The following is a 20,989-nucleotide window of genomic DNA, read 5'->3' as shown; positions in this document are numbered from 1 at the left end:
TGCTTTTTTTTAAGCACGCCGTTCTAATTTCCATCCGAACACTAAATTCAATGCTTTCCATTTATGGACTTGTTAGTTTGGCTAATTGTCCAAGGAATAAATTCAGAGAGGCATTCTTTGCCCGATTAACCATAAACTCGCACAGATTAAAAAAAAAAAAAAAAGAACAAAACAAACAAAAAAACGGAAAAGGAGCTTTCTTTCAGACGAGGAAGCGGAAGAGCTGGCAGGTTGAGCTGACATTTACAGATAAGGGCACAGCAGCGAAGCTCCCGGGCGGTACCCGAGCCCGCAGCTGACAGGCAGGGCAGTGTGACCACGCAGCCCCCGAGCCCCCAGGACTTTATTGACTTATTCCCCCCGGCAGTGACAAACCCCCCGCGCCGTGTCGGGCGGCGGGCCCGCTTTCTCCTCCTGCCGGGCTCCGAGCTCGAGGCCTGCGCGGCGGCGGCGGGGCCCCGGGCTCGGGGCTGCCCGGCGGGAGGCGGCCCCCTGCGGCCGGGGGGCGCTGCGGGCCGTGCCGGGCCGTGCCGAGCCGAGCCGTGCCGGAGGGCCGGAGCAGCGGCGGGCAGACAAAAGCGGGTCGCGGCCGGCAGCGGGGTGGGGCCGTGACCGGGCGGCGGCGCCTCCGCTCCCGGGGGAGAGCGGCGGGAAGAGGCCCGGGGTGGGCGCGGGCTGCCCCCGCCTCCTTCCCTTCGCCTCCTTCCCCCCGGCCGGCTCCGGTCCCCCCTCCCCCGCCCCCAACCCCGGCGGCTTTACCTGGAGCTCGGTGAAGAGGATCTCCCTCTCGGCCGCGTTGGACGCCATCGCGCTGGGGTTTGAAGTCCGCACCTGGCCGCTGCCGCCGCCGGCGGGGAGGGGAGCGAGGGAGGCGGGCCCGGGGCCGGCGCTAAGGGCGCATCGGGGGCGGGGGGAGCGCCCCGCGCTCAGGCAGCCAGGCGGGGGGGCGCGGGAGGGGCCGCCGCCGCCCCCTCAGCGCTCATGGGGGGCGCGCCGAGGCGCTGCGCTGCCCGCCGGGCCGCCCTGCGCTCCCCCGCCCTGCCGCGGCGCTCGGCCCTGGCGGCGCTCGGCCGCGGCGGCTGCTGCTGGGACCGGGGCTGGGGCCGGGGCCGGGGCCGGGGCCGGGGCCGGGACTGCTGCGGCTGCTGCTGCTGCTCCTGCGGCCGCCGCCGATGTCGCACCATTTGGCTGTCACCCTGTCGCAAAAGCGCCGCTGCTTTGCGGCTCCCGGAGCACGTGATGGTGGGGAGGGGAGGGGAGGAGGAGGGGGGGGGAGGAAAGGGCTCCCTGGAGGCGGCTGGAAGCGCGCACCGCCCCCCCCCCCCATCCCGAGCAGGATGAGCGGTGCTAGTGGGCGGCGGCCGCTGAGGGGGGGCGCCTCAGCCGCTCCGTGCCCTGCTTTCAGCCCCCTCAGCGCCCTCAGCCCCCTCAGCGCCCTCAGCCCCCTCAGCGCCCTCAGCGCCCTCAGCCCCCTCAGCGCCCGCCCCGTTCGCGAAGCTCCGTGTCCCGCCGTTCCCCCCCATGCTGTGGGGATTCGTGTTGGGGTGTGCGTGTGGCAGATCCCCGGGGGTCAGGGGAAGCCCCCCCCCCCCCAGCCGCTTTTAGCCCAGGCAGCTAGCTCGGGAAGGACGGGGCTCGCTCGCCTCAAACGCCCCGAGTGAGGGCAGCCCCCTGCCGCCCCCGGGAGCTGCAGCGGTGGCCCAGGAGGTCGCGGTGAGTGAGGGGCTGGCAGGGCGGTGCTCGGTAGCTGAAAGGGCTGAGCGGCGCTGGGGGGTGCCTGGGGGGCTTGGGGGGCCGGGGAGCCTCAGAGCTTCAAAGTGAGCGCCTGTGAGGAAATGGTGTCTCTTCCCCCCCCCCGCCCCCGGCGGCATGTGGCACCAGCATTTACTCGCAGTTTCCTGCCCTTGTGTTTTTTCACCTGCCCATAAGCACATGCTTTCTGCTGCCTGGTCCATACACACCCGCACGTTCCCATTCCACCGTAATTTCCGATGTCACATTTGGCTAATTGAGCTCATCCAGGAGGCTACGTGGAAGCAATTAAAACTGTTTTTGCCTGTGCAGATCCTGCCAGGCTCACGCAAGCTGAGACATTTTTGATAGATACATCTTCGTGCAAGCATTGATATTTGCTCCATTTGTCTTAGTGCATCTCTGCATTGCTATGGCCTAATCATAGCCTCTGTGCTCTAGAACTGCAGGTTAAATTTTGGAGTTTCTTTTTTTTTTCTTTTTTTTTTTGAAAAAAGCAAAGAAATAAACATTTTACATGTTCTTAGACTTCCATTGTTGAGCACCAAACAAACCCAACAATCTGAAGTACTGTCTATTGTGCGTTACAAAAGAAGCTTATGGACATATTCACAGAGTTAATTTCACATAAAAGAGATGTTAAGATAGCTGTACAATGACAATGCACATCTTTACACAAATGAGATTTTTTCCACTGACTTATGCATACGAAACTATGTTGATATAGTTCATAAGCTTGCACATATGCAAATTTGCATATAGGCTTAGTTCGCTTGAAGCCAGCGGCTTTAATTTCTGTTTTGAGTGGCCAGACAATTATAGGCTAAGAAGAAAAGGGGAAGGAAAGAGGAAAACTTTACCTGCCAGTTGTCTAACAGTCACTGTTTTACAAAGAATATTGAAAGTTCATAAATCACGGGTAACAGTTTTAAGGCAAGGTTTTAATTATTGTTTGCTGTCACAGTGGTACGTGACAGCAACCAGTGAGGAAAGCACACTAGATATCATGGATGAAGATGCACCATCCCAGGCTAAATTGTAGATGATATCTGGAACTGTCTTAGCAGCTGGATAAAATTGTTGAGGTGTACGCCTTCTGTGGTGAATAAAAGTGCTTCAAGTGCACTTTGGGCTCTTCAGTGATTTTTACCTAATGTGCTATTTTAAAGTACTGAAAGAATTCTAACTTGGAAGGTCATGGGGGGGTCTCTTTTCTGAGTCTGTGGGCATCATGTGAACATCTTTATGTAATCAAGAGCCCCAAGGTACATAACTCATTTCTCGGGTATAAAGAAGAGTTTCAGAGATTGTTCACGTGACTCAATTGTGAAAAAGTGGGGGAGTCCTTCTGTGTGGGGGAGTCCTACTTATACTGCCTTCACCAGACATTCTGGCTCAATTTTTACTGTGGACAGAGTTTCAGATTATCCAGTAAAATCTATGCTAGCACAGTTTTGCTGTAATTTATATGAAGTGGTCTTAGTTTGGCAGACAGAAGTCAAGAGGCGTGAATTGGCTTTACTTGGGGAGCATGGTGCAGATTGGGGCACATTGTTGGACAAGGTGGGGGAGGCAAGACAAGATATTTATACAATAATTTATCATTTTGAACATGCTGGAGTGATGCTAAATTGTATTTAAGTTAACTTGAACCATTTTTGAGAACAGATGTTTAAGGGTATATAGAAGTAATCAGAAATGACCGAACTACTGTGATTTAATGACTTCATACGCTTGTCAGAATGTACATGTTCCATTGCTGCAGCTCATCTACTAGAATGCTCCTATTGCAGAGGAGGAGTCAATGTGCCGGCGTGTATGGTTTACAAGTTGTGTTCAGAGGCAAACGCAGGTAGTGCCCCAAAGAAAACTTGTAGCTGTATAAGCAGGTGTCAACAGAGTTAGCAAAGCTCTGAGATTCTGTCTAAAACAGGCAGCTGATTTAGTTCATGCTCGGCTTAGTCTGCCAATTGGGTGTAGACTAGACATACTGTGATCCCTGCCAAGACAGGGCCTATAAGCTTTCTCGTTTTCCCAAAGTGCTAGATTCTTTGTTAAAAGTGTGTTGGTGCAGGAATCAAAAGAGGAACCAGTTTGAAAAAGCAACATTATCCTTTCTAAATATCTGATAATTAAATCATTCTTCTTACAGATTTTGGAAAATACAAGGCAGTGCTGAACAACTGTAGCTCTACGTTTAAGTACTGTGACAGTGAAATACCGAGCAAGAGAGAACATTCCAAGTGAGTCCCAAAATAGAAGGTAGTTAAGTATGTAAGTCCATGAATTTAGCATTATACGGAATCCTGAGTTCAGCCCTTGCCTTAAAATATCTGAATGCTTTTTCTTCAGCCCCTATTCTGTTAGTTCATCCCCTGTACTCAGTTAACATGCTAAAAAAGCAAAATAAATAAGAGGGATGTCAGTACCATTAGCTAATTTGCCTTTAATTATTTATTTTCTTGAGGTTGTATTATTAAGGCCTTTGTCCCAAAGAGATGGAAAAGTACTGTGACTTTTGGTGTTCTAGTTTGACAAAGCATGCCTTAGAATCCTTGCGCATATTACAGAACTAATTAGAAACGTATCAAAGATACTGTAAGCAAAATCGAGGGTATTTTTTTGATTAGGTCTAGCTAGTCCTATACATTATCTAAGGAAGAGCATGACTTCACTGAGTGATGCATACAGAAATTAGGATGGAAGGTTTGTGAAGAACAGCCAACAGGTGTAATAATGATGTTATGGTTACTGCCATCAAGACTCTACCAGGAAAGAAGTAAGTTTTCCTTTAAACTTCTGGTTAATCTGTCTTGTTTAAATTAGTGTTGTATTCTAGAGGGACAACCACGTATAGATGTGTTTGGGTCTGCATTAGATGAAACTCTTGGGAAGGAAGAAATTACATAGCATTCCACCTGCACTGTATTAGTAGGTGAGTGAGGGCACAGCACTTGTAGCCCAGCCCACTAATTTTTAGGCACAGAATAAGATCTAGAAATCAATGAACTTTTTGATGGGGGAGGGGCTGGGGGGAACATCAGTTAATTTTGTAAGTAATATTGATACCTGTTAAAGAAAATCATTTTCCTTCCCTCTGTTCACCGGTAAAGTGGGAATGCTAAAATTCACAGTACAAGTCTACTATAGGATAACATTTTCTCTTGAGTTCTTTTGCTTAAAAATAAAGAGTCATGTGTAAAATGTGATCCTGACGTTAGTTTTTTTTTTTTTTTTAAAAAAAAAGCTTTTCAATAGTGTTAGCATGTGTTCTCCCTGACTTGTAGACATGGTAGCATTACTCTTGTATTCCCATAGTTGGCCTTCTAGATTGGATCCTGTGAAGTTCTGGAGCTGTCAGATACTGGAAAAATTAGATGGGAGAATGTATACAACTTTGCCTTTTTCTTTATTTTTCTTTATTTTTTTAATAATCTCAGCCGGGAGATGTTTAAAGAATAGTATATCAATGAGGAATAGCATTTCTCACCTTCCTGTCTTGCTTCTCAGATCACTGTGGGGATAGGAGAATGCTTTGCTTCAAAGAGCTTCTAATAATAATCCCTGCATTAAATTTAGAGTGAAATGTGTCTAGGTTAGATTAAAATTTGTGATAAAAATTAATTTAATATCATAATCTTTTTTAGACCAGAGCTGGCTGGTGTTTAGTAACGAAAATGCCAAACGGTGAAGGGGAGGGGGGAGGTTCAGAGGTGTAATTTTATTGTGTTTAGCTTGAGATGTTGTTTCCTGTATTGAAAACTCACTTCTTCCACAGTATTTCTTAGAAGTTAATCTGAATGACAGGTGAGTAATTTCTTAAAGGGAATTCCAATATTTTTTGTTTTTAAAAAGCATGAGAACTCTGAGGCTGTTACTGACATACCTCTGGCAGTGAAGAGGACAAGATGACAACACGTCCTAAGCAGAAAACAAAAATCACTTTAAGTTTATTTAGCTCTTCTGGTGCATGCAAGTTTTGTGTTTTCTTACACTGTTGCTTTAATACTCTTTAAGTAGCTAATCTTACAACTTTTGAGTGAATTACTATGATGTAATTGTAGCTCTGCTACCAGTTGCTGCACACTTTATAGTTAAAAATTGTCTTTTGGATTTACATCCTATTACCCAGGGCTACATGTAGGCATATTATCACCCAGCAAAGCAGGCAGATGCCAGGAGGAGCGGAGTGCAACAGACCTTATCTTACTATCATTTATTAATTCTGGACCCTGGGAAGACTAGCAGTCAGTGAGAAAAGAGTGCTGGAGGGGAAGGAGGTTCATTCCTGTTCTTTTCCCTTCTCTGCTTATGAGGGGAACTGTGACTTACACCGGTTAATGTCTGTGGAGAGGAAGTGCCCCACCTGTGCAGAACCAGCTGTACGATCAGACCATATTTCTTTAAAGGAGATCAACTTGGATTATTTGAAGTAATAACAAAATGCTATGTGCCTTTACATTAAGGCTATGATCCTACAAGTGGATCATCGTGATGGATCTTTACACCTATGCTAAGTCCCAGTGATTCTAATTAAACTTGATGATAGGATCAAGCTTAACATACGCAGCGTTGTTTCTGCAATGAGCTCAGCACAGATGGGCTCTGTGCTTTCATGGAACCCAGTGAAGTGAATAGGGTCTGGTGCAGCATGAGCAACATTAAGGCCTTATTTTCCATGAATGCGGGTAAGAGGTCAGTTCAAGCAAGGTAACTACACCTTTACTTCACTTCTGTCAGCTACAAGGGTAGCTGATCTAAAATACCCTAGTTCATTACAAAATTAAGGCAAGGTGCATGCAAGAGTGATTCAACGTATGTTATGCTGTTATGAAGAAGACTGACGTACAGAAGAAACGTGGGTGATTGTTACCTAAAGTTGTTGTGAGGAGACATTAGAAGACTGGGGCTCTGGTGGTGATCAATGCATTTTCATGTGTGGCTTCAGGGTGTGCTGCTTTCCATAATTCTGTGATTCTAAAATCAAATTTTTACAAAAGGCTTTGCAAATATTAAAATGAACAAAAAACACCAGCAAATTAAAACGAACAAACTAAACATCAAGAGAGTTTGAGAGTCATGAGGTAGCTGAAGTCCCAGGCTGTGTTTGGAGGGAAGGGAAATGTATTGTAAGGGGAGAGAGTCAGGTAATGGATCCCCAGAGAAATCTCCGCTGAGCAGAGGATCTGTACTTGAAAATCTGCTGTGGGGATGTCTCTGTTGCATGCTTCTGAGCTGGGATTTGACCCGTCTTTGATGAGTCTTACTGCCAGCAGTGCTAACCTCTGCAGATCTGCTAGCAGCTCCCAGCAGAGTATGTAAGAGGCGGAAAGTTGTGTCCATTCTCCACTGCATGATGGTACTGACAGACCGGTCTCACTGTGTATTGTGGAAGTTGATGTGTGTGGCTCGTGAATTGTTGAGGTTGTCTTCAGCCAAGTTTGATTTGGTGCTCTGAAATGTAGAGCAAAAACTGAGAGAAGCAGACACTAAGTCCTTCGCTTGGAAAGAAGTACTGCTGCAGTGCCACATCTGGTGATGTAGTGGCCATACATCAAAGCTTTCTTTAGCTCTAATATGTTTGTGGGTATTATAAACAACCATGCCAAATGATCCTGAAACAGACTTCATCAGACACTCAGTCTTAGATGGTAATGATTTTTGGTCATGATTAACTTGATGGCTGTTTTTTCTCTCCGTGTCTTTATCTCTTCTCAGAGACAGTAGCCTGCATATGTAACTCTGTCAGGGATTGAAGTCCTAAGTAGTTATTAACTTGTTCTTAGTGTGCAACGTCTCTGAATTAAAAGGGTAGATCTATCTTCATCTAATGAACACTTAAAACAAGAGAGTTACCAGGCAGGTTTATAGCTGGCTTTAATTGTGTTCTCCGTGCTCACCAAATAAAAGGTGCCTTACATTACAAGGTCCACAGTCCTTGCTCTGCTGGGATTGACATCCCCAAGAGAGAAGAGAGCTGGAGAATTTTCAGAGGAAAGGACGATTGCATCAAACTATATAAAGGGAAAGATGCATTTGAAAAAAATTGTCATGCTGATACCAGATACGTTTCTGCTTCCCTCCCACCCCATTCCCTCTTCTCCATCCTTCCCCTGCATCCCTCCAGTCTTTTATTCTCATGCTATGGCAAACAAACATACTCTCGTCTAATTTAGTGCAGCTTCAGATTGTTTTGATTCATGTTCTTCTGCTTTTGAACCCTATGGTTCAGAGAGTGGCTGCTACAGTGTGTTCCACACATACCCTTAATATGTTGTTGTTTAAGTATCAGTAAGGAAGTAAGAGTGTTATTATTTTTTACATTTTATTTTCCTTTTTGAGTGGAATAGTGATAATAGAGGTGAGGCAGGGATATTAATCACGCATTCTGCTTGCAATACCTTTTTAACTGGCGGTAACTGAAACTTTGACGTATCTTTGGTGTTTTCAAAGATATTATCTGTTGCACGGAGAAATTTGCAGGCATGTGGTGCCTGAAAATACACGCAGTGTAGAAGGGCTCAGATGAGATTTATATACTGCAGACTAGCTGCAAAGTTAATTGTGGAGTAGCTCTGACTGAAAAGTGGTTAGGTATCTGAAAGAGAAACAATTAAGTTCTTGTGCTTCTCATGATTTACTTAGATACACAGAAGTTAGTGTTTTTTTTAAAGTGTAATTCATTTTCCTATAAACACTTGATGTTATGATTTAGTCTTTTTATGTTATAGAGCAAATACTGGATATCTAAAGGACTAAGCTGAATTCATTTCAGTTAAGTAGCTTTGAAATATCTTGAAATGCATTCACTGAAATCCCACACGGTATGGCCTCGGATTTGAACCATTTATTGTAATCACATAACAAAATATATCAATAGAAATATAAAACACTTTAAAGTTGCTTTGCTATCTAGCAGGTAGTGTGCAGTCAGTAAACTTGGTAGTAGTCTCATTTCCTGTTCAAAGAAGAAACTACTGAAGAACGTGTGGAAAAATGTTTTGGAGCCTTGATCCGTTTTCTGTATCTATACTGTCAAGGAGCAGAGGTGAACGCTGAGGTGGCGTTAATGGAGGAGAAGGCTGAAATATACTAGGTTGGTATTTGAAATGTGATAACCTGGATTTTCTTTACATTCAGTGACCTCTTTGCTTGCTGCAATGCTGATGTTAGTTTTAATGAAGGCAGCTCTTACACAAGCGTTAGAAATGTCTGTAGCTAGTGGAATGCCTTATTCAGTGTGCTCTCATTCTTTCCTTGGCTTGTTTCTTGCTTTCTTTTTTTTTCTGTCCCTTCCCTTTCCCCCCCTCCTTACTGGAAATAGTGCAGTGATGGAACAAAGCATGAAAATGAAGTGTAATAATCTAAAAATAAAATAATAGGGCTTACCTTCCCTCTGTCCTATATTCCTTCTCTCCATCCCGAGATCCATCTAGTAGGCCAATCTTCAGCTACAGTGTCCTTAAAGACTATTTGATTGAGGTAGGAGAATTTAGCTTAATTGGAGCTGAGAGTAATGTGGTCATAATAATGATGGAGATGACGGGACCATATCAATTATATGTCCTCAGTATCTTTGGAACCATGACCGAATACTGTGTGACAGAAGTATATAATTAGGAGTTGCATAAGCAGCCTGATGTTTGTTCTTTTATTAATCATGAAAGATAATAGTGACAATTATTAGAAGAAAGCAACATGTCTAGACATTAAAAGCATGTATTTTCACCATGGACCTGAACCCAACAGCTAATACAGTGCCTATTTACACCTGCCGTGAAGGTAGAAGTTCATTTAACATTAGAAAAGTGCAATAACGGGCACAGTAATAAAGCTGTGCATTGTATTCTGAGGAGGCATGCAGACTTTAGATACAGCAGACAATATATTATAACTTGTTTTCATAGCATTCAGGTTATCAAAACTTACTTTGAATATCTGAATATTTAGTAAGTATAATCAACAGAATTCATTTAAAAGAAAAAGGTGAAACTGAGGTCAGTAGGGGGTTTGCCATTCATGGGCTGCCCTTAACTGTTTATTGCTTCCCCTTTTCCCAGCAAATCCTGTATTTAAGAAGGATTGTAAGGCCTATGTAATCATTGAGGATTTACTTCCTTTGGTGCCTCAGAACTGCACTCGGCAACAACATTGCTGTTTACATTTTTTTTTTTTAAACATACATATCACCTTTATAAGGTGCAGATTGATGTTACCAGGAAGTATTTTCGGGTGCCAACAACTGTAAATTGTTGCTTGATATTTGAAATTTAGATAGACATAAGTTCAACTCTGGTCTTATGCTGACAGAAGGCACAGGCAGTTCTGCAGGGATCCTAGATAGGACTGATATATACTGAAATTCCGGCTAATGAGGTCAAGAGTGTTTTTTTGTTTGTTTGTTTGCTTGTTTTTGCATGTGCTGGTACAAAATCTTCTTAATCCTCAGTTCTGTTTTAAGATATAGAAGAACTCTAAATATTTAATAGTGTGAAGGCTAAGACACCACTTCCTCTGGTGTCAGTGGTGAATGGACAGCATAATACTCTAAGAAATTTGCTTCATATTTCTTAATGCTTAATGTTCCTGAAGATTACGTGGTGTAGATTGCTAGACAACTGGGATTAATAGTTTAATTAAAGTGCTTGAGAATTTGAGTTTACTTCACATTGTTACCAGTGTTTGATGTAATACAGGTAAAATACTGAAACGTTTGTGTGTTCATATGCAGCTTTCTTACTTGCATCACCTGCAAGGACGCAGTATTTCTAAGTGTCCTTAGCACAAAAAGGAAAAAAAATACATTTGTTAATGGCAAAGGTGTGAAAGGATAGGAACTTAGAGGATTTTCTGTAGAAATGGAAATTTTAATATTAAATTGCTCCATCTAGTGGCAAACTGCTGAAGCTAATTTTTCTTCAGTGATTATTATTCCTTAGCGATTATTATTCCTTTTAAGAATTTCAGATGAAGTTCTTCTGCTTTTCTCTGGGAAGTCCTCTGCCAAGGGAACCTCACATGTGACAAGGTACAAACCTTGTTTTTTTTCTTCCAGTTAGTTCTACAGAATTTTCCTGTTTACTTCAATGGAAGCAAGCCTTATGTGCTCAAGTGTCTGAAGTTCTTTTGAGAACTTTGTCTTAGTACTTTTGGTTTGAGCTCTTCTTGGGGCTGGGAGGGCAAAGTGGGAAGCTGGATTGCATAAATAATGAATACAATAAAGCTGAAGTCTCTGATTTTTTGACAAAGAATTAAAGTACACAATGAATCTTGTACTGAGTACAGTGTGCTGAGATACGTCTTGCATTCTAACATGAAATAAGTTTCTGTTGCAGATTGTTTCATTTGAAACTTAACTGGTATTGATATTGCATTTTTCATAATAATAACGAGCTAATTGAATTGTTTGTTAATGTCAGTATACTTTGTAAGCAATTGGAATTCTTTTGCCAATCAAGGAGAAAACCCCTGTGTTTCCTAGTCATAGGAAAATGGGAGAAAATTCAAAAGGAAAATGTCCAAGGAAAGGTTCTCTGATGCCTTCTTCCTTTGCAAGCCTTGAAAAAACACATTCTGACAAAACTGAAGGGAGCTCTTGAGGAGGCTTGTGTATTTCCCTCAGCCCACTGCTGTGATCCCTTGTGCAGCTGGCTTTAGAGAGAACTCATGCACTTAAGAATGCAAGATCATTGAACAATGAATCAGTTTCAGGGTGGTTGCATGGTATTGTTTTTGTGTTTCTGAACAGAGCACAAAACTGTGCAGCAAGCAGCTGAAGTCCTGCTGAGAAGCAAAAATATTTAAAAACAAAAAGGAAGAAAATGGAAAAGTACTAACATAGTTTAAAAACAAAAATGGCAAGTCTTAGATTAAATATATATATATATATCTGTGCTTGAGAATATAACAGATGCACTGAACTTGCTGGCACCCTATGCTTTACTTTTCTCATTCATTTTTCAGTTTTGGTTAATCTGCTACATAAATAATGTATACACCTTTAATTTCCTGGTAGATTAATTCTTACTTCTCATCCAAGTCTGAATACTCCTTTTAGATTAAGAAACTGTTCTCAACACTAGAAGAGTTGCAATTTATTCCAAGACTGTTCCATTATTCAAGTGAATAATGGAACATAAACTTTGTAGTGCACTTTCCCAGACTTCCTCTCCCCAATTAGTTTGGTCACTTAAAATTGCAGATCACTGTTCCTATCTTCCTTTCCCAGGCAAATGAACCCATTAAATATCACAATTGCATAACTTCCCTACATGCTAACTAAAGTTTCCTTGCAACATTCATTTTAACCTCAGCTGTATACTTTTGGCTGAACTTGAGTCTTTGAAATACAAGGCAACATGTCTTGATAATAGTACATGAGCAAGTAATTAACATTGCTGTGAATTGGAATGGCACTTTTCATCTTCTGTGTTTCGTACATAGCTGAGGTCTCGGGCAATAAAGCCAATTAGGTGCACCCCATCTCTCCCTTTTTCTAATGACTGATGGATTTGGGGGTACTCTTTCTGAAGTGTAATTCCTGCAGGTACTCTGTATCAGGGTTGCTGAGAATGAGTTACTTCCCTGGTGCTGGAATCTACAATAGTACTGATAGAAAACCAAACAAAGCTTTGGCCTTTGTTCCTCCTTCTGTTGGACTGGAGAAACAGACATAGCAGTAGTTCAATGATTTTATTTTTTTTTAACCTGGTGGTTTTCAAGGTTCAGGGGAGACGGTTTGGTATTAAAGGGCTTTCATATGTAAGAAAAGAAAGTGTGCTGTTTGAATACTTAAATTGTTTGAAATACTTTGAAATCCACAAATCAAAGACAGTTTAGTCTGGAGTATTGACTTTTATCCAGTTTATTACATGAAATTGTTTGATCCCTTTACATTAATCTTACAGGAATTTGATAAGTATTGCTAATTCAGGTATGTATGCTGTCCACTGAAAATCATTTGATATACAGAATTGCATGTTTTTAGTGTCTTTGAACAACGTTTGCATTGGGAAATGACAGTAGTATAGGACTCATCTTCTCTTCCAAGTAGTTGGAAACAAATTGATGCCTTGTTGTACTTTTTAAGATGTGAGGAGTTTCTTGCCCTGATTGCTTTGGCAATTTTGAAAGAAGGGTTTTGCGTTAATACTCTCTAGCCATAGATTATGCCATTGTGTCAGCATAACATTTGAAAATGGTTGTGTATTACCCATCTTGAATCTGTTATCAAGATTCACTTGACAAAGTTTTGTCTTTGTATGCAAGAAACCCAGTTCTTACATTCTCAGAAGGGAATTGTTAGGCAATATTAGACGGTAGTGGTAGTAAATGCCTTATGGTTCAGCTAACCAATGCTGAAGTTTTCTGTGTTTTGCAGATGGCTCGTTTCCATGAAAGAATGTATCAAAGGTTTGGAAGCAGAACATCTGAATCAGAATAAAGCATTCTTACTCTTTAACAGGTGGAATCACATGGTATTGCACTGACATACCTATGCATCCCCATGTAGAAATTCCTAAATTTCTCAGTTCTGTCATAAAGATAACCAATAAAAAGGCTCAAGTACAGAGCAGAGAAGTGGCTCTTTACTTGGCTTTTGTCAAGACTTCTTTAATTTCTTGTGTTTCCATTGCTAATGTGAGCTTCCCACTGTTTCACTGAACAGTTTCACTGAACTGTTCATGGCATCCTGTTTTCTTTAGCAGAGTTGCATCACAACAGTTATTGTCAGACGTGGGTAGGAGGGTTACAATGTGCAAGCTGATTTGAAGTAGAAAAGAACAAGGGATTGCAATGGAGGCAAACATCTACTAATGTATTTCACACTGCTTTGCAGGCTTACTATTAGCTTTGTGTGCTAGAGTGTGGAGTTGGCCTGGACGTTTTGGATGGCTCCTTGTGGACTGTAGAGAAGTTTTTGAGTACCAATGTGTGTAGGGAAATTAGGTTTTCTAAGAAATGTTGTAATCCTTAAATGTGTATATATAATTCTTTTGAAACTTCAGCTGACTGATAGCTGTGGTGTGATTTTTACTTATTTATTTTGTGGAAGCTCTTTGAAAGAGGAAATTTGGTGAGCTAAGCATGATGATCATGGAAATACCTGGTTTGAAGAAGTGCTTTGAAGAAGCATCAATATCTGAATTAAGTCAATGAAGCGAATAAGCTCTATGAAATATCCAAACCTCTGGGAAAATCTACTGACCAACTTGCCTGAAAATAATATACTGTTTATGTTGTTACAAGTGTGTATGCGTACACACTAGAGAGGGAAAGATGGGTCTTACAAACAAGAAAAGTTTGTCATCAACGTAGACAGTGGAAGCTGCAACAGGAAGAAAGGACATGTTTCTGAAGCACACAGGCCCTCTTAATAGCACTTTTCTGGAAAAATTCTACACAGTGCCCCCAACATGCAGGAGATGGCATTTAACCTTTGATTGAAGGCCCCAAAAAAGCCTTAGTGAGAACCAGGGCAGAGAAATATGTACAGATACAGCTACATGTGTATCAGTATGTCTTCTGCAAACCAAAGTTAAAGTTTTGGAATGAAGGTATTTGAACAATCTGGGAGTCTGGAAGGCTGAAACAGCTGCATCATATGATCTTCTCTATCCGTTAAAAGGTCACTGACTTGAAATACATTACAAAAACGTGAAAAGGCAGTATAGCAGTCCAATACGGCTAAAGAAAACACACCTAATTTACTGAGAAGTAGAAATGCCTGTGACTTTCTAGTAATGGGATTGTTTCCTAAGGCTGCTGATTGTTTCCTAAGCTGATGCTTTTGCCAGGAAGAATAGAGAGATGATATTTAACTCATCTTTAGAAGAGACCTATTTCAAACTATGTGATACCGTGTTCATTTGCCATAAGACAATAAGCGCTTCTTTACATATCCTTCTGCACATAGGTCTGCATCATGAGTATCATGTGCACATTCACATTTATTCAGTCTGCTGTTTTTAGATCTGTTAGGCTTGCTTTCCATTTACAAACCTAATTCTGTGGCTCACCCACATCATAATCACCATGTAACTTCCCACCCTCGGAAGATAAGATATGCAATCCTATGACTATTTTCTTCTCTTCCATAAAAGAAATAACTTTGAAAAGGTCTCAAGGCATTGCTGTTTGTGGTAGTTATAAAAGAACACTCAGATCGTGATGCTTTCATAGTAGGGTCTACCACTCACATGAGGATAATGGAAAATGGTAATCTCTGAGGTCTCTAAAAACAGATGCTTTTCTAACTTAGTAAAAACTTGAAAACTTGGCAAAAATGAATGTGATTTAGTTTGCTGAAAACAAATTTGGAAAGGCTGAGAGGGGGAGCTAGGGAAATTACTAGTAGATCTGTTTAACCTATTCTAAGAACCAGAAGAATGTCTGCCTTCATTACTTATTTCAAGTGTCTTGGTCACTTGGAGAGCAACATTGTGATAAACAACAATCCAAGTAGCTCGGTTGAATCAGTCATATCATCTTGCATGGTTTCACTCTTTCATCAGATAGCTAATTAAGTGTTAAGGGGGATGTGGTGAGCTTGCATACTTCTGTAATTCGTGTTTCTTTTCTGTTTTTTAGAAAGTGTGGTAGGGAATCAGCTTTTCAGAAGGCTTTGACAACAGCGTGCAGGCAAAGGAGACAACTGTAGCACACATGGTGACTGTGGACTTGCCAGTGCAGAATCCTCTGTTTGAATTGAATAAATCATTTTTTTTTTTGGTCTGAGTATACAGAGATCAACTGAACATCATATATATATTAATTCTAATGTTTTTTCGAGGCCTGTCCCTGTGTATGCCCTATGTATGTGTGACTTAAAGGTGGTGCTACCATATGGCATTCTTCTGTGACCGGCCAATCACACAGAGTTCATTGTTTTATCCATTAAATCTTCTTTTAAGGTAGGGTTGCAGATAACTTTTTGTTTGTTTTTGAGATTCCTAGATATCTAAAAGCTGTAGAATATTGTATGCCAGAACATGGAATCCTATAAAAAAGAACTTCAGTCACAATACATCTTTTGATGCTTAGCATTAGAGAATTACTATCCTATAGCAAGTCAATTTTGCCCTAGTAAAATAGCCTGGATGTTCATCAGCTGAAGAAAGTTCATTAACACTGCATAAGTGAAGGTCAGTAGAATCAGGTTTGTATTTCTAGAAAGTGTCCTTTTGCAGAACAACTGAAGGAATGAGGTTAGTGGTTTTCTGTTTCACCTTGTGGACAGGGATTAAGGAGATAAGACTTTTCTCCTTACAGTGACTTCTCCCAAGAAAACTAATAGTCTTTACATTTAAAAAATGCTGAACTTCTGGAGGATCAATTAGAAATGTGTTTTCTGTTTTTGTTGTTTTTCTGCAGAGAACTTCAGTAAGCAAAGGAAACAAGTAAAAACACTTATACGGAGCTCTGCCCTCCGAGTCCTTGCAGGCGAGTTTTTGCTTCAAGCTAATACAGTGAATTTTGTAAAATAGAAAACTCTGCCATCTCTATTCTTTTTCCTGGGAAATTCCTCTCCTTACCTGGGAGGTCTTGCTGGTTGATTGCAGAAGGCTCATAGTCTTTGCATGGGCTGTAGGCTCTTAGCACTCTGCAGAGTGTCCTTTGCTTGTCACCCGCTATAGTACTTGGAACCTTTTTTTTTTTTTTTTTTTTAAATTATTAAAATTTTTAAATTTGTCCTGAGCAGGTTAATAACTCTCCAAATGAAGAAATAGTCTTCCCATTCCCATAGTTTTTTAAACCATTATTGTGAACACACACACACACACATGCATGCAGAATACCATTGTATTTTTCATACCTTTCTACTCTTAGCAGGAGGTCTGAGCCCTCAATTCTTCTTTTTATGTTGACTTACAAAAATGACACTAAATCCATGAACTAAGTGAAACAAACTTCCTTAATCAACTCACTAAAGCAGAAAGATAGATGGAACCTGCGTTTCAAAATTAGCTCCAGAGACAGTAGAAAGCACTCAGTGGACGCTTTTGTTAATTTAAAATATTGAGCTGGCAGTCTTGGCTACTCTTTCCCTCCATAGGATGGGGAATACAAGCTTTCTCACTCCTGTTTTAGCCACACATTGTATAACTGATGACTGAATACGTAGATGCAAGGATAAGGAGGTAGTTGAATTACTATGCTCATTTCATCATCTTTTTAACTATCAAGATTTCAGAAATGGTGCCAATTAGAATAAATTGTAACTGCAGTTTTGGCATTCATATGAATTAAATTTTGCAAATGAATTGGATTCTTTATAATCACTTTCTTACAATGGTTCTAATTCTGCTGGTTTTATTTGGGCAGAAGTCCTACTGAAATCCCCATAAGAAATCTAGGATCAGCGTTTAGTATTTGCCTCAGTTCAGTAATTGTTTTCTTTTATGTGACTTTTTAGAGCACTCTGACAAGGAGGGAATGAACAGCTTATCTTATCAAGATTTATAGTCAATAGCTTCTGTAGTCTTGTGAAGAAGATGTCTGGTGTGCAAATAGCAAGGTTAAAGTGATTGCGCATGAAGTAAATACAAACTTCAGCTAGTATTTCATCCTGAAAACTAGTCTGAACAATACTTAGATAACTTCACTAATGGAAGCCCTTTCATAATCTTGACCTATATACAATTTTGTCAAATCCAAGGTCAGATAGAATTTAAAAAAATAAATTTTATTTGAACTTCTGTAACCAAGATTTCACATTTCTGAACATTCTCTTTAATACAAAAACATTTTTTTTTGTTTTAAGTTTTATATAGGTCTCAGTGTTTGATCAGTAGTAATAAAAAAGAAAATACCTATTTGTTTAGGAAATGTCTTCCAAACCATTACAGCTGCAGACAAAAGGAGTTCATTTCAAAATGATTAATGTACTGTAAGTATCTGAAATTGCTTGGTCCTGTAACTTTGTTGCTTTCTCATCAGTCTGCAAAATCAAATGAAGCATCTCTGAAGATTCCTGATTGATGCTGTCAGCTTTGTACTGATATTACAGTGTATTTCAGGAGATGTTCAAAGTGGGGCAATAATTTTCAAGCATCCCATAGTAAAGTTTTTCTATCAGATTATACCAAGTCCATTGCCAAAGAGCTATGCATTTTTGTGTGTTTTGCGTTTGTGGGTGGGAGATTTCATATATGGATCTTTATAAGTATGCATGAGAGAATGATGTATTGGTGATATTGTCTACTTTTATCATGCCATGTCTAAGTGAATTTTTTCCCATAAACCATACTGCCTATTTCTCTTATTATCTATAAATTCAGATTAATTTATTTTCTTGGAAGCCATGTGTTACTTGGTTTCATTTCATAACGTATGTACAAATTTTCCAAATGTTGCTAAAGAATGCTTCAGGCCCAGATCCAGTAATTCATTGGTGGGAATGTTAAAAGTACAGGAAACTGTAACAAAGAAAAATACTTTCCTCCTAAAAATGGAACTTTGACAAGATAGTATTGTTAATTCCTATATTTATTTTTTCTCAGCTTGGTAAGAAAGCAGGAATTATCTTAAAATACCAAGTCTACAAAGTCATGTGTTGATATGGTTTGGCTAAAACAAGATCATGCACTTAAGCAGCGTGAAACTTTGTAAAAGTCTTACTGCTGATTTGGTTACTTTATGAAGGCATCCAGTGGACAAATAACTTAGTCAACAAGAAAATACAGCACGAGGAGCACAGCCTTTTGTATCCTTAGGCTGTCCATACAAGCTCTGCAGGAGATCTTGGGCTGTGATATAGGTGGAAATACGCAAGAACTCTCAAATTCTCTCAGGAACCCCCTCCAGTCCGCAGCAGAATGGCTGGCTGCTAGCCATGCTGTGACTGGCTGCTGGCCAGCTCCAGTACTCTGTGACCCCTTCTAACACAGCTTACGGAGCATGAAGGATGAGCTAATGGTGTTTCAAGCAGCATTAGTGAATCAAATTTAAAATGTGGATTCTCACCCGCAGTGGTGTGGGAAGATTCATGGCTTTAAGGAAAAGGAGCCAGGGAAGAGAAAACACCTCCTAGATTTAGACTACGTGTAGGGGAATAGAAGGTACTCTTTCTCTTCCTAAAACCCCCGTATGCAACATTGGTGGTTTATTTTCTTGCCACAATGGAAAAAATTGTTAGCATAGTGTATTGCCATGTTTTGTGTAGGATATCTTGTATGTGCGCTCTGAAAACTGCCTGAAATATCATTATCTGTGTTCTTCTGTCTTATCCTTCCTCTAAAATACAATGGAATATCCTGATTTAGGAAAGAAAAAAAAATCAGAAAAAACACTTCACTTTCATGTTGCCATTTAATTTCCATTGACTTTAATAAGGTTAAAATAGGTTTGTAAATTCTAATAAATGTAAGTATTCTCACTTAGTGCTCAGGTTATTTCAAAATACTAATTCTGAAAGTGTAATGCTGATTTGCTAAACGTATTTTGTAAAATGTATTTTGCCATCTCTTGAGATCAAAACAATTTTGTCTTGAAAATCCAAAAGTGGAGCACAAACACAGTGAAAGTAGTCTCAGGATCATTGTGATGGAGCTAGGGAAAGTTCATTAAATAAGGCCCCCTAACAATAGTCATTTGCCAAAATTATTTATTTTAAGTAGCTGAACCAGTAACAGAAGTGAATATTCTTTTACAGTATAAGGTGGCTAAATTGTGTTCCACTTGGTCTCCATTTTCTTGCTTATTGCTGCAGTCAAATAGGCAAAGCAGTAGCATAATCAAATCTTTATTGTATTGGTGTAATTTGCATGTATTCTTTATTGTTTCAGAACCATCACAAATAGTTATGAAATGAATAACACTCATTTTCATGCTGGATGGATGATTAAAGATTTCTCCATGATATTTTGGGGTTTCTGTGATAAGGAAATTTCCAAAGCCACTCTTTAGTTTTGTCTGTTATGTAGCAAAGTATATTTTCCTTTTCTTTTTTCTTTTTTTTTTTTAACTCCAGTATGTGCAGACTGATTCTTTATTGCCTAGGTGACTGTACGAAACACAACCCCTTAAAAGGCTTTTGTACCACAAAAGCTGTCAATAAGGCTGTATCCTAAACACCTTCATTCCTATGAGCGTTACATGCACAAAATTATAATTACTTTTTATGAGCAGTGCCATTGTTTTCAACTTGACTACATTTACAGGGATGTACTCTGTTAGCTTGGCCCAGTGAGGCCTACTACAGCTTTGTTAATGTAAAAGGAAAAAACGTTTGCTGTATTCACTGCAAGTTCAACTGGGCTTACAGTAAGCACCGATTAAGTTCCACCATGCTGTTTGAAAACTCATTCTTCACTAAGAATGGCATAATCAGTAAAAATATATGTCTTGAGAGTTGGAAATGGTGATGCTTTGCTTAATAAGGTTGCTACTGGCAAGAAGACCTTGGATGGGTCTTAGTGTGATCCTATTCTGAAGCTTATCAAGAGCTGCTCCGCTGCCATGTGCTAATTGCAGATCAGTTTGCAGCTGTGTGAATGTGTTTTGTAATGCAGTACCCCCACAACTCCCTCAGGTACTCAGCTCCTTTCTTTGCATGGCTAGATGTTTGAAACCCAGCTAACAGCTTGTGAGAGTTCAGAAAAAGTCTGCCTTCGGTTACAGGTGCTGTTATCTTATGGATTATAACAACGATCAGTAATTTTCAGTGGTCAAGTGCTTGGAATTCTTCACTCAGTCTTCATTTATGGAAAATTATTGAGTTTAGCTAAGGTTGGTTTTATTATTATTATTATTATTATCATTATCATTATTATTATTTTCTCATATTGTTACTGTTTTTCTTCCATTGCCTAGTCAGAATGCATTTCTTTTTCTAGGATAAGTGAATTCACTTGGTCTAAATTGGTCTTCTTTTTTCTTTTTATTTAGGCGAGGAAATGATTTGCATGGCATTGTATCACTTCCCTGTTACATTTTTGTTGTGCAAAGTGACATGCTGGGACTGTGCTTGTGTTTTGTAGCATTCGCCTTTGGTCAGCACTGTGTCAATGCAAAACGTTAAAAACAATAACATGCTTACTGGCTTTGGGAAAGGGTAAAGGCTGGAAGCTTGGCTGTACATCTCTTACTTATAAAGTTATAACAGTAGTCTCAAACACAGTTTGTATTAGCACCTCTATCAGCAGAGATCCACCTTCTCCCAGGAAGTACATCTTCCAGACTTCCTGAGTAATGAAATATCTCCCTGAAGATAACAACAAGTACTGCCTGTAGAGTC

At 40.5% G+C, this 20,989-nt stretch overlaps 2 protein-coding genes across 51 annotated transcripts in view; one reads left to right on the top strand and one right to left on the bottom strand.

The window, feature by feature from the left end:
• Positions 1-959, bottom strand: part of PKN2 (protein kinase N2) — a 53,751-nt gene extending 52,792 nt beyond the window's left edge. The window contains exon 1 of the mRNA XM_080602973.1: positions 760-959. Coding sequence (XP_080459099.1) covers positions 760-807 — 48 coding nt within the window. The 5' untranslated portion in view covers positions 808-959. The remainder of the gene's footprint in view (positions 1-759) is intronic.
• Positions 960-1,136: 177 nt separating this feature from the next.
• The window catches only part of LOC308199202 (uncharacterized protein), a 506,154-nt gene continuing 486,301 nt past the window's right edge, over positions 1,137-20,989 (top strand). For 26 of the 50 annotated variants that reach the window (XR_013954481.1, XR_013954482.1, XR_013954483.1 and 23 more), the window contains exon 1: positions 1,251-10,780. Coding sequence is in view for 5 of the 50 variants with exons in the window: in XM_080603018.1 (XP_080459144.1) it covers positions 1,173-1,242; positions 3,905-3,995 (161 nt within the window). In the remaining 45 variants the exon portion in view is untranslated. The other 24 variants (XM_080603018.1, XM_080603016.1, XM_080603019.1 and 21 more) reach the window with 15 other exon arrangements.

Source organism: Anser brachyrhynchus, assembly GCF_964034855.1.
Source record: "Anser brachyrhynchus genome assembly, chromosome: 8".
Taxonomy (NCBI): domain Eukaryota; kingdom Metazoa; phylum Chordata; class Aves; order Anseriformes; family Anatidae; genus Anser; species Anser brachyrhynchus.
This window is presented reverse-complemented; position numbering and strand designations above follow the sequence as displayed.